Source organism: Pinus tabuliformis, chromosome 7 (assembly GCF_031772625.1).
Source record: "Pinus tabuliformis cultivar Carrire ecotype Pingquan chromosome 7, CPIR1, whole genome shotgun sequence".
Lineage (NCBI taxonomy): Eukaryota > Viridiplantae > Streptophyta > Pinopsida > Pinales > Pinaceae > Pinus > Pinus tabuliformis.
This window is the reverse complement of record NC_142293.1, coordinates 759,779,966-759,792,728: the sequence shown is the minus strand read 5'-3', so window position 1 is coordinate 759,792,728 and position 12,763 is coordinate 759,779,966. Positions and strand designations below refer to the sequence as shown.

General features: G+C 33.7%; 2 protein-coding genes across 2 annotated transcripts; both read right to left on the bottom strand.

Moving 5' to 3' along the window:
* Positions 1–11,265: 11,265 nt before the first annotated feature.
* Positions 11,266–12,511, bottom strand: LOC149249749 (protein EXORDIUM-like 2). The gene has a single exon (XM_089456313.1). The coding sequence runs from the start codon at positions 12,345–12,347 to the stop codon at positions 11,736–11,738; it is 612 nt and encodes a 203-aa protein (XP_089312439.1). The 5' UTR covers positions 12,348–12,511; the 3' UTR covers positions 11,266–11,735.
* Positions 11,349–11,627, bottom strand: LOC149249750 (protein EXORDIUM-like 2). Its single transcript, XM_089456314.1, has one exon. It carries the CDS (start codon positions 11,625–11,627, stop codon positions 11,349–11,351), a length of 279 nt encoding a protein of 92 aa, XP_089312440.1.
* Positions 12,512–12,763: the final 252 nt, after the last annotated feature.

Genomic DNA, 12,763 nt, shown 5'->3' with positions numbered 1-12,763 from the left:
CAGATGTCCTCCCAATCATCTTGTGGCCACAAGATGCTTCACGTATCCTTACCAAATATATATCCATCAATCCAAGCATGGTGTGAATGTTCAATTTATTTATGGAGATATCCTTCACAAGCACAACCCCAATTAGTAATAAAATTTCAAATATATATGCAAGTAAACACAAACCTTTGGGTTCCTCAATCATCCTGATGCTACTCATATCATCATCAAGTTATACAACATTGTTGTAATCTTTCTTCTTTCACTTCTCCAATGCAGTCTCAGTACTTCTCAAATCTTGTAAATCTATCTGCAGTTCTTTCATTCATTTCTTTGTTTCATTCTTTCTTCAAGGTATTCATTATGACTGTCATAATATGCCCTCCCTCTTAACTGGGGTTATGTACCCTTTCTTCTAACCATGTTCACGCTCAAATTAGGGAGAATAACAACATCAGATATACTTCATTATTTTTTAGGCTTCATTTGTTTTCTCATGACATCAAGGTCATTTTGATCATCATCATTCTTATAGCTTCTTTCATCATGCTTATCATTATGAACATCTTCAACATCTTAAAGATCATGTACCTACAAAATTTTAATAGCAAATACAACCAAATATAAATCGAAGCATGAAGTTAACTATATCAAAATCATGTCATTACAATGGAAGCATCAAATAATTCATGTTTTAGACATCAAATACCTAAACCTAGTTAGGTTCCTATTTAGCAAGAGTAACATCTTCTTACATACTAGACTTTAACTTCTTGTAAGGGTTTTGTCGTAAACCCTAGCCTCCATCTTTAAGACACAAAGCCTTATATATCAATAATAACAATCCAATCATAGTACTATACATCTAAGGTTTCAACACTATGCTTTTATGTCATACTCTACTAGGGTTAGTTGCAAACCCTAGATTTTATTATCAAAACTAAATCATGAAAACAATATCATCATGTTCTATAATATCAATCTCTACCCTATATTTCATCATTAACCAAGATAACATACATCATATACATATATAGGGTTTCATAAACATGCACTAGCATCTCATATCAATATATATTAGGTAAACCCAAGAAACAAACATCAATACATCGAGGTTAGACATACAAGAATATTAACCAAGTTAGGGTTTCGATCATATGGATGAATATATACCTAAGGTTCATTCCTAGGACCTTACTTTAATTATTTCAAGGGTTTTGTTCATAAATCATAATCCAACAAACCCTAAAGATCTATGGTTTCATTTAGACATTAACAACAAATCCTAAAGTACTAGGATTTTTAACATAACATTATCAAAACCCTAAACTTCAAAAGAATTTTATAGGTTTTATCAACAAACCCTTAAGAACTCTAGGGTTTCATAATCAACATTGATATACCCTTAACATCATGAGGCTAGGTTTTACAGTGAACCCTAAAGATTAGGGTTTCACGAGAATGATCAAATGATAGTATAACGAGGGTAGATTCAATCTAATGATTAATCACCCTAACAATAATATTTAAGATTCAAAACCCTAAACATAACAATGTCAATAATGTAAAGCAAAATCCAGAATAGAATGAATATGCCTTTTCTATGAAGGGAATGTTGTAACAAAACTTGTAGTTTAAGACATACCTTGAATTGTTCTTTAACAAACCTTGTAAGACATAAATTCTTGAAGTGATTTCTTTGCAACAGAACTTCTTCCATGTTTCAAGTCTCCTCCATAACCTTTGTGATATATGCAATCTTTCCTCCAAAGGAAAATATAAAGAAAAGGTTATTAGCATACAATACAAACAAATCTTAATGTGAGGAGGAAACCAAACATGAAAAGATGAAACAAAGAATAAAATACTTATCTTTTGGTGGAATGGTGGAAGCTCCCTCTTAATTCTATAATTTTTTAGGGACACCTACAACTTATCAAAATAATTTGAAAATGTAAGACAGGACTTAAGAGTGTAAGTATTTGACTTCTGATTATTTAGTCTTGTTCTTCTTAGGTGGAGCTTCATCGATAATATTTGTTTGCTCCATATCTCTCTTCTTATTCCTTGGATTCTTAGGAAATTGATTTTTGTAATGACCCATCTTATGACAGTGGTAACATTCAATCTTGGATAAGTAAACTTTCCTCTTTGGTCCTTTGAACTTCTTGAAGGTTCCCTTCTTCTTGTGATGAGAAAAATAGGCATTAGAGGTGTTATCTTCTTCATCCTCCTCCTTGTTGTTTACTAATGATATGTGGGCTTCTTCTTGATTGCATGCATTCCACATTTGTTATAAAGTTGGAGTATCCTTCCAACTACTAATTCTTGATGTAAAAGCACTCCAAGATTTTGGTAGACCTAGAAGAGAAATAATTACGAATTATTTTTCTAGTACAACCTCATCTATTGCTTGAAGTTCATCTCTTATTCTAGATATCCTTACAAAATATAATGACAAAGCATTGTATCTTATCATCGTTATTTTCTTTAGTTCATTCTTGAGGTTGGCTATCTGACGAATGTTTCTTGATGGTGAAGAACTTGGAAATAGTTTCATAGATTTCTTGAGCAGAGTCTATGTTCGATATGTATAGAATTAGGTTGTCCTTTACCCCATCTACTATACTATTCACGGCCAAGATTTTGGTTTCTCTTAACTTCTTCTCTGCATCATTTGTAGGCTTCTTGACTTTTCCTTGAACAAGGTCCAAAAATTTGTGCTTAGCGAGGATAAGATCTATCCTCTTTTTCAATGCACTATAGTTCGAGGCTCCTTCTAGATTATTTTCTCCCTTCATTGTAGATAGTAGTACCTTGTATAGTCATTTTTCCTTAATGAAATTCCTTTAATCCCATTTTTTCAAATAGATCTTCAAGTTGCCTTTTCTTCCTTATTCACCTTAGCTCTGAAACCATGTTAGAAAATCAGAAACGCGGAAATATTTTCTTATGTTGATAATTACTTGTGATATATGTGTTCTTATTAACTTTTTTATGTTCTTCTTTTCTCTTTGTTTCATCAAGCAATCATCAAAACAAAAATGAAGATCAACAACACCAGATGTAGGCACTCAGCAAGGGCTAAAACCCCTCTACAAGAGAAAACCCAGTGAATTTCTTCCACTAGCAAATTCAAGTTGAGATAGACCAAAAGGCCTTCCTCCTCCACAAGGTCAACCCTTCCTTCCAATAGATGATCTTTCCCAAAGTCACTAAGTTTCAGCTTCTCAGATGCAGCTTCAACACATAATTTTTACGTCCTAGCTTCAGAACTTTGACCCAGCTTTAGAATTTCAGCCCAGCTTTAAGACTACAGTTTCAGCCCTTCCAGCAACTCAGTAAATTCACAAGTGTGAGAGAAAGACAAAAAATTTCGACCTCTTACGCTTGATGAAGTCCTTTTTCGCTAGCTCTTTCCTCCTTGTTCCTTGAATTACACAATTTTTCTTGTCCCAAAAATTGCAGATCGAACTTGTTGAGTGAATGTTCCAAATGAGATTGAGTTGTTGCCTTTATATAGGATATGTTTCCCCTCAATTATGCTGACTTGTCTTGTTTGAGACCGACTTGGTGCAGGAGGCCTAGAAGACCTAATTTACATCAAAATAATTTTATTTCTTGATTGACAATGCCCAAGAAGGTCTATTAAATTATGACATGGACAAGGACACTTGACATAGACCCTAGAAGCCTATAATGGAGGCTTTGACCTATAAACCATTGACCCAAGCATGAAACTCCTGCTTTAATAAGTCAATTTCTTTAATAATAAAAAATCATTTTCTTTCTTTTCATAAATACATTACATCATGACTCAAATACAATTTTGAAAACTGACACTAGTTACATTATTCAACATGGAGAACCCCACTACTATAAAAATTGTCCCCACTGTGCAAGGATGGAACTTGTTGCAAACATTCAAGAGTCATCCAGGGTGGGAGAAGTAGCAAGAAGTATAACAAAAATTAATGATTCTCTAGAAGATCATCAGACTGAATATCCACTAACGATGATAGAATTTGAAGGTTAGATATCTAACTATGTTGTAACTATTTTGATAGGCCTAGAAGAAATTATGAGTTACATCAGTCCAAAAGTAGTTGAGTCATGTTGTTTACAAGCTAGTAGGTTTAAAATCCCCTGGCTAGTATAAATGTCTATTGGGGCCAAGAGAAGGATGACAACTGAAGTAGAGGAATGCCTAGTTAAGATAGGAGGGCAACAAATTAAAGTAAATTTAATTATGTTTCTGTTAGGATCCTATGACATGTTAATTGGAATGGACTAGTTAAAAGGACATTGGTCCTTAATGAAATGTAAGGAGAAAACTATCAGCTTCCTCACTTAAGAGGGTGTTAGACAAGAGATTCAGAAAGTGAGCAAAATTGTGACCAATCACAACCTCACAATTAGGTAAATGTATTAGGAAGGGTTGTCAAATATTGTCCAAGTATGATATACCAATTACAAAGACAAGACAACCACCTTACAAAACTCACCAACGGTTCAAGATTTTGTTGGTGTGTTTCCAGAGGAAATTGCAGCGCTGCCTCCTGAGCAGGATATTGATTTCACTATAGAACCAATCCCAGGAGCTACCCCTGTGGAAAAATCCACTTGCTGCATTAGCATACCTAAATTAATATAACAAAAGGTACAACTACAGGAATTCTTTGATAAGGGATATATTCGCTCAAGTATGTCACCTTGGGGAGCCCCTGTGTTATTTGTGAGCAAGAAGGATGGCACTTTGAGACTTAGTATCAATTATAGATAGCTAAATAGATTGAGCATTAAAAACAAATACCCATTGCCTAGGATTGATGATTTATTTAATAAAATCAAAGGAGAAACATTATTTTCTAAGATTAATTTGCGATTAGGTTATCACCATATAAGAATAAAGGAAGATGACATTTGTAAAACAACATTTAAGACTCGTTATGGCCATTGTGAGTTTGTGGTTTTTCCATTTGGGATTATCAATGCCCCGAAAACATTTATTAGTTTGATGAATGGTATTTTCCTCACATACTTAGACAAATTTGTCTTGATTTTTATAGATGATATTCTCATTTATTCGAAAAACTTAGAGGAACATTTGCCAATAGTGTCGCAGATTTTATGAGAACATCACCTATATGCTAAGTATAATAAGTGTGATTTTTATAAAAATCAAATACAATACTTAAGACATCTAATCTCATTGGAAGGAATAGTTGTAAACCCTAAGAAAATTAAGACCATTATGGAATGGCATGTCCCCAAAAACGTTGTAGACATGGTACTACCATAGTTTTATAGAGGGATTTTCTAGAATTTCTTACCCTAAAACTTCGTTGCAGAAGAAAGGAAGAGCCTTCAAGTGGACAACACAATGTCGACCGAGTTTTGAACAGTTGAAGCATTTATTGACTACTTTCCCAGTACTAAGAATTACAAACCCATAAAAGGAATTTCCAGTCTATACAGATGTGTGCGAAGAAGGAATACGGGGAGTACTGATGCAAGAGGGTAGAGTAATAGCTTATGAGTCTTGGAAACTAAAGGAGCATGAACATAGATACTCTGCTTATGATTTAGAATTGGCTATTGTAATACATGCACTGAGGGTATGGAGACACTACCTTTCGCGCAAAAATTTTGTGTTAATGACAGACCGTAGTAGTTTAACTAGTTTTTTCAAACAACTTAACCTTAATGTCCGTCAAGTACAATAGATTGTTTTTCTTAGTGAATTTGATTTTTGCCCCCAGAGGCGCTATACAACCCACTATAGAGTAGATCTCACATATAAATGTAAATGTAAAAGTAAACATTTCACTTGTAATGTTTAACATTTAACATTTTTAATATAATGCTAGCCCTATTTAGAAATCAATCTAATTATTATTATATATAAACACAATATAAATTTAAAATATAGAGAAGTTTATGAACACTAAAAAAATAGGTATGGTAAATAAATAAAAATATAAATAAATTAGAAACATGTAAATAAATAAAACCTCTTTTTATATTTAGTCCATAAACCTCTTTATATTGATGAAGACTCCAAAAAGAGATTTTATTTAGGTGAAGCCTATGGACCAAAAATCATTTTAATACCATGGGCCAAAATCCATTTTTATATTTAGTCCATAAACCTCTTATATTGATGAAGACTCAAAAAACAGGTTTTATTTAGGTGAAGCCTATGGACCCAAAACCATTTTAATACTATGGGCCAAAACCATTTAAATAAAAGAGGTACGGTAAATTAATAAAAATATAAATACACTAAATAAATAAAACATTTTTTAATATTTACTCCATAATTCACTTTATATTTACCAACACTCAAAAAAGAGGTTTTATTTAGGTGAAGCCTATGGGCAAAAAAAGAGGTTTTATTTAAGTGAAGCCTATGGGCCAAATTATTATTAATACCATGCAAAAAAGATTATTAACCCTAATATTAATATTAATAAAAATAAAGATGGCACATGGTAGTAACCCATGGTATTGACCCATGGTAGTCACGTGGAATGTAGCCTATTTAACATAGATACATCTTTACTTTGAATCTACTAAGCGTGGAAAGAGATCAAATTTCTTGATATGCAAACTATTATAGTGCAATATGTTGTGATATTAAGCATTTAAAATGGAAGGAAAATTATACCGTGTACATGAAATTTCCTACAGTCAAATATAATTTAACTTTTTGGATGAGATTAAAAAGTTGTTATAAAATATCCCAAATATGAATTTTTGTGGCAGCAAGCTAAACAAGCAAACAACTCTAAAAATCAATATGAAAATGGTATAAATAAAATTAATTTGTAAAGTTCACTTGTGCCTTTTGGAACGTTGTATTCATTGGATTAGGTACGCAAATCCAATTTAGCACTGCATATCATTCACAAACAGATGGGAAAACCAAACAAGTGAACCAAGTACTTATGATATGTTAAGAATGTATGTTATGCAACCACAAACCAAGTCATAAGAATACCTAGACTTGGTTGAATTTGCATATAATAATAGTTATCATGAATCATTGAAGATTAGTCATTTTGAAGTATTATATGGAAGAAGATGCATGAAAACTACTAATTGGAGCAGTCTTAAGGATAAGTTAATACTAGGACCAAATATATTAGGAGAAATGGAGCAAATTGTAAAAAAAAAAAAAGTTTAACATGACTTAAAAATCACTCAAGGCAGACAAAAGGCTTATCCAAACAAGAATAGGAATTATAGAGAATTTTGAGTTGGAGATGATGTCTATGTGCGAATCAAACCCAAGAAAAGTACCTTGAAATGGTGTGGTTGTGCTAAAATAGCTCCCCAATTTTGTGGTCTTTCCAAATCTTGGAAAGAAATGGACATGTAGCATACCAATAGGTACTAAATAGTCATATTCGAGTCCATAATCATGTTTCATGTCTCATTTTCAAAGAAGTATGTATATGATCTTAAACATATCATTAACTAGCAGAATGTACAGGTAAAATTTAACATTAATATTTTGATGTGTGTGTGTGTGTGTGTCTTTTGTTTGATAATTAATATGAACTAATGACATTTTTATGATTATGGAACAGGTCGAATTGAATGGAGAATTCTTGGTAGAGTCTCTATGTATTCTCAATCAGAAAGAAATAATGTTACAGAGTCGAGCTATCACCCAATTAAAGTGCAGTGGAGGCACTTTGGCCAGTCAAGGCCAACTAGGAAGATGAAATATGTGAGAGGCATATCTTGACCTATTCCAAGGGATAGAATAAACATCCGGAATTGTGTTTCACACAAGGAGGTGGAGATGTAACACCCCCAATTATTGTAAATATTTTGTTTATTTATTTTTAGTGCACAAGATTTGGTAACTTATGGGCTAAGTGAAAAGCTTTGTGGAAAACCTTAGTGTTTAAAGTTTTATTTTAATTCATTTTAAAAATAGGTTATGACAAATCTTGAAATTCATGGGAAAAGACCCTAGACGAAAATTTTCATTTACCAGACAAGCAGTTACTTTCTCTCACTAGAGATATAACATCTGAGAGAAATTTTGAGGTAAAAAATAAGCTTCAAAACAAAAATGTACAACCAAAACCAACTTTATATGAACCAATAGGATTCAAGATGATATGTCGTCAACCATGTGGGATGATTCATCATTTTTGGAGTAAAAAAGTAAAAAAATAAAATTAAAAACTACTTTTTAATCTCATTTTTTCGACTTATCTCTCCATTGTTTTACTAAAATTTCGAGCAAGAGCACTCATTGAATGCAAAACTTAATTCATCGTGTAAGGAATAGCCATGTTTCATACTTTCAATGAACCCTACAACATGCAAAATGAGAAATTCATGAAAAAATATGATTGCAATCACGTTTTTCATGTATTTCTGATTTTTCGTGTAGCAAGGTCCATTGCAAGTATGCAATATGGGTAATCCTTGGACGAGGAATTAAATTCCACATCCAATGAGTGTTCTCACTCAAAATTTGAGTAAAACTATAACTATATAAGTTACTAGTTGAAAAAATAGTTTTTCTTTCTTCCCTCTAAAATTTGATAAGGTGATTCAATCTTATTTTATTTCCACTGTTATTTTATAATATTCATTAAGAGGCATATTTTAGACCTCAAAATTTCTGTAATGGGCATTCTTGAGTTGGACTAACAGCTAGTAGAAACCCTAAAACAGATTTGTGAGTCTGTTAGTTCTATGCTAGACTAGGTAGTCTTGATGCCTGAAAATAGAGCTTGATAGATCACTATCTATCTATTGTTCTAGAATTGAAAAGGTTGATGCCTGAGAATAGACCTTGATAGATCACTATCTATCTATTGTTCTAGAATTGAAAAGGCTTGAGGGAGAATTGGTTGTGGAGACTAATCTCACTAGTTGGGAGGAGTGGTCTTTCTCTTGGTTGAATTCCCTGACTATCTAAATTGAAAACAGATAAGTACAATTATCTTCCTGCATCTATGTAATTTTGTGAGTGTTGTGAATTTTGTAACTGTTGTGAAATAACAATTTCTTTTGGCAAATTTGTTTTTGTACACATATAGATAGATAATGGATTGACAAAGAACGATATGTTCCTTTATAAAAAACCGTTTATTACATATATATATGCAATCCGCTCTTTTTTATAAAAGAACATTTCGTTCTTTGTCAATTTGTTATCTATCTATGTACAGAAACAAAATCGCCAAAAGAAAGTATTGTTTCACAACAGAAATCATATATATATATATATATATATATATGAAAATTCATACTTAAAAATCCATACTTAAGATGGATCTATACTGGTAAATAATATGAATATTATATACATAGGTATTTATATTCACCTCTGTTAATTTATTATTTAAATGATTCATAACCTACTAACACCTAACTATCAATTCACTCATTCTATTTAATTAATACGTCATTAAACTTGTATACTAGTAAATAATATGAATGTTATATACATGGGTATTTATATTCACCTCTCTTAATTTATTATTTAAATAGTTCCTAACCTACTAACACCTAACTATCAATTCACTCATTCTATTTAATTAATAAGTCATTAAACTCATAACCTCACACATTAGACACATTAATTCCCTAAATTTAAGTTAAACTATCATTGAACCATTAAAATAAATCAGTGTCATAAACCTCCTAATTCATAGTAACTCGTTAAAGTGAATCCATTATCATGAACCCCTAATTTAGTCACCCTATTTAACCACTAAGTCATTAAGCTCATAATGTCTAATCAATATCATGAACCCCTAATTTAGTCACCCTATTTAACCACTAAGTCATTAAGCTCATAATGTCTAATCAATAAATCTCCTCAATTTAAATTGAACATAAATCACTAACTAAGTAAATTTTAAACCCCTTAATTCATACTATTTCATTAAAGTCAATGCACTATTATGAACCCCTTAATTCATTCACCCTACCCCTTTTTAACCACTAAACCATTAAACTCACAATTTGTAATCAACTATCTCCAATAACGGCAATACACTAACACAAATCACTAAACTCAATCCATTATGGCAAACCCTCTAATATGTAACGCATTAGTCATTCACTGAAAATAACTGTAAGTGTTATGGTAGAATGTGTAGTCTAATGAAACTTCAAAATTGCTCTGAAAATGGTTGAAATTGAAGACTAGCTATTTTTTTTGGAAATCTATGTTGTAGTTGTCAAACTTCAAGATTTTGGGCGTCTCAAGAGTTTTTGATGGTGTTAAATCCATTTCCACCATCAAAAATAGTATTAAGCACTTATATCAAACTATTTTTAACCATCCTAACAAATCTGGCTCATAACTAATGCCTATAATAAAATATATTCAAATATCAATCCTAAAATGCCCCACAAACTAACTCATAAACCCTTTAAACATTATCCAACCAACTCTTTGTATTATTAAATAACCTATTTTATGGCACTTCTAAAATTATAGGTAAATTTAAAAATATATTGCAGATCACATCATCTAAAAACATTATCAGCATATTTATTTCGGCAACCATAGGGTACCGATCCAGTTTGCTTATGACTATTTTTTTCTTCGAACCTTTTCTTGGAGGCTGGGTATTAAGTAACTTTACTACTTATTCCAAGCAAATGACTTGTAGAACTTCACTCTACTTATTTCATTTTAAGTAAACCTCCAGAACTTCACTAGAATCCGTATGGTCTTAACTTCCAAGTTCCCTGTGTATGGCGCTTGATGTGAAGAAATGACAGCGCACCAAGATCATAACGAATGCAAAATCAAAGAAATGAGAGGGCTTCAAAGTCATATTAAATGCAAAACCAAAACTTCATGATTACAGTTATTCTTCCCTGAGATAATGTTTTCTTGATCAGTCTTGAATCGTCAAAAACCCACTTGAAATTAGTTAATCTTGTTTTGTTGATTAAATCGTTTGTAAATTAGTTAATCTGTTTTGTTGCCGGCAGTTTTAGGTGTGGGTGCTTGAGATTCCTGACTCATTTAGTTTGCAATGGGGACTGCAAACTAGTTAAATTTCCTCTAATTTATGGCTCTGTTTTATCTTATATAACATCAAAACCGTTCAGAGACAGACCTCATCTCACACATATGGAAGGAACCTACACAGAAAAACCAAACTTCAGTTATGTGAACTCTGAAAAAAGTAGAATTTTAGCTGCCCCAATACCTTGTATCATATTCATTAATGGGCAACAGAATTCAGTACAAGGCCCAACTCATAAAATTATAAGGATTTATCACGGCCACCAGCACAGATTGTACTATACAGAAGCTCCAGGAGAACTGTTATTCTAGACTAAGTAGACCAAACCTGTTTAAATTAAACGAACGTCTTGCACGACTTGGTAAGAGGATCCCACATGGCTGGAAGGAGGAACATGCGGCCATTGATCCCTCGAGCATTGAAGCTGGCTCCTGTAGTTTCATCTACCAGGAGCTGGCCTGCATACCCGGGATATGCCCCTCTTGCATAAATTCCCCTGCATGCAGACACACCCTCCAGCGGCACAGCAGCATCGCCTTTAAGAAAACCAGTATTGAAGGGATTAGTTACAGTCCCCGCAAGCACAGTGGCAATATTTATGATCATACCGTCCATGCCCACGTCGCCATTAGGGGCTACCAGAGGTAGAGCCTGAGGACCATAGAGAGGCTGGTGGAAAGGCCAGGCGCACTGACCAGGGCACTGCGTTACAGAATTCCCAACCTATGCATATGGCAGAGCGACAGAGGGCCCCCCTTTTCCACTTCTTGCACTAGAATGGAACCCACAAGAGCTCATACAGAATCTCTCAACTACAACATCTTGGGCAGTGAGGACCAAGAAAACCCCTTTCTCAGTCCATAACCCATTGGACGCCACAGATGCCCTGAGTACCAGTGCTTCAATGTGGGTTCTCTGCAGCCATTTTCCAAGACTGTAGGACTCATCCAGTGTCTGGTTCCCCAGTGCAATCTTCTCAATCTTCTTCTTACTCGGTACAGCAGAGCTCATATCGAATGATCCATCCTCTCTGTACATCTCAGTGGTTTTCCACCATTCATGTACAGATGGCTGGTTCCTCACTAGTGCCTCCTCTTCTTCTTCTTCTCCCAGAGACCGCAAGAAATCCCAAATAATCGATCTCTGAATCGGACTGAACTTCTCATACCAAATCACATGAACATCTATATCAGAGCTCAGCAGAGGCCCCTTGTGGTATATCAGCTGCACTGCCGGGAGCTCCTCTTCCCTAGCCATAAAAAACGATATACCTGAACAGAATCCCAACATAGCCATGACCAACCACCACCCATTCATGCCTTTAGCCGTCCCCATGATTCTAATTTCTAATGACAATGCTTGCAGAAGGATTATCAACGTAGCGGTTCTTACCCAGATCTATCAGAAAGGAGCCTAAGATAAATAGAAGAGCAACAGCATAAAATCCAGTCCCTGCCCCAGAGTTTAATCAGCAGGGATGCATGGAGAAGCCCCCTCGCCCCCGAGGAGGAAAGAGGGATTTCTGGACATTTAAATAAAATTCGTAGCTCTGGCAGGAAGGAACCTCGAGCTTCGTTGCCATGGGTCACATGATCATTAAATTAATTGTGTAGTCAAATTAATTGTCCATTAAAATAAAAATAATTACTTTTTGACAATTTTGGAATGGTCCGGTAGAAATTTTGGGATTAATCCTATAGAGTAAGTCGATACTAGGCTCGTTATAAATTTGAGATAAATCTAACATTAAT

What these genes read in the sequence shown, in the direction of transcription:
- LOC149249750 (XM_089456314.1), bottom strand. Translation starts at nt 11,627, where the DNA reads ATGGACGGTATGATCATAAATATTGCCACTGTGCTTGCGGGGACTGTA.
- LOC149249749 (XM_089456313.1), bottom strand. Translation starts at nt 12,347, where the DNA reads ATGGGGACGGCTAAAGGCATGAATGGGTGGTGGTTGGTCATGGCTATG.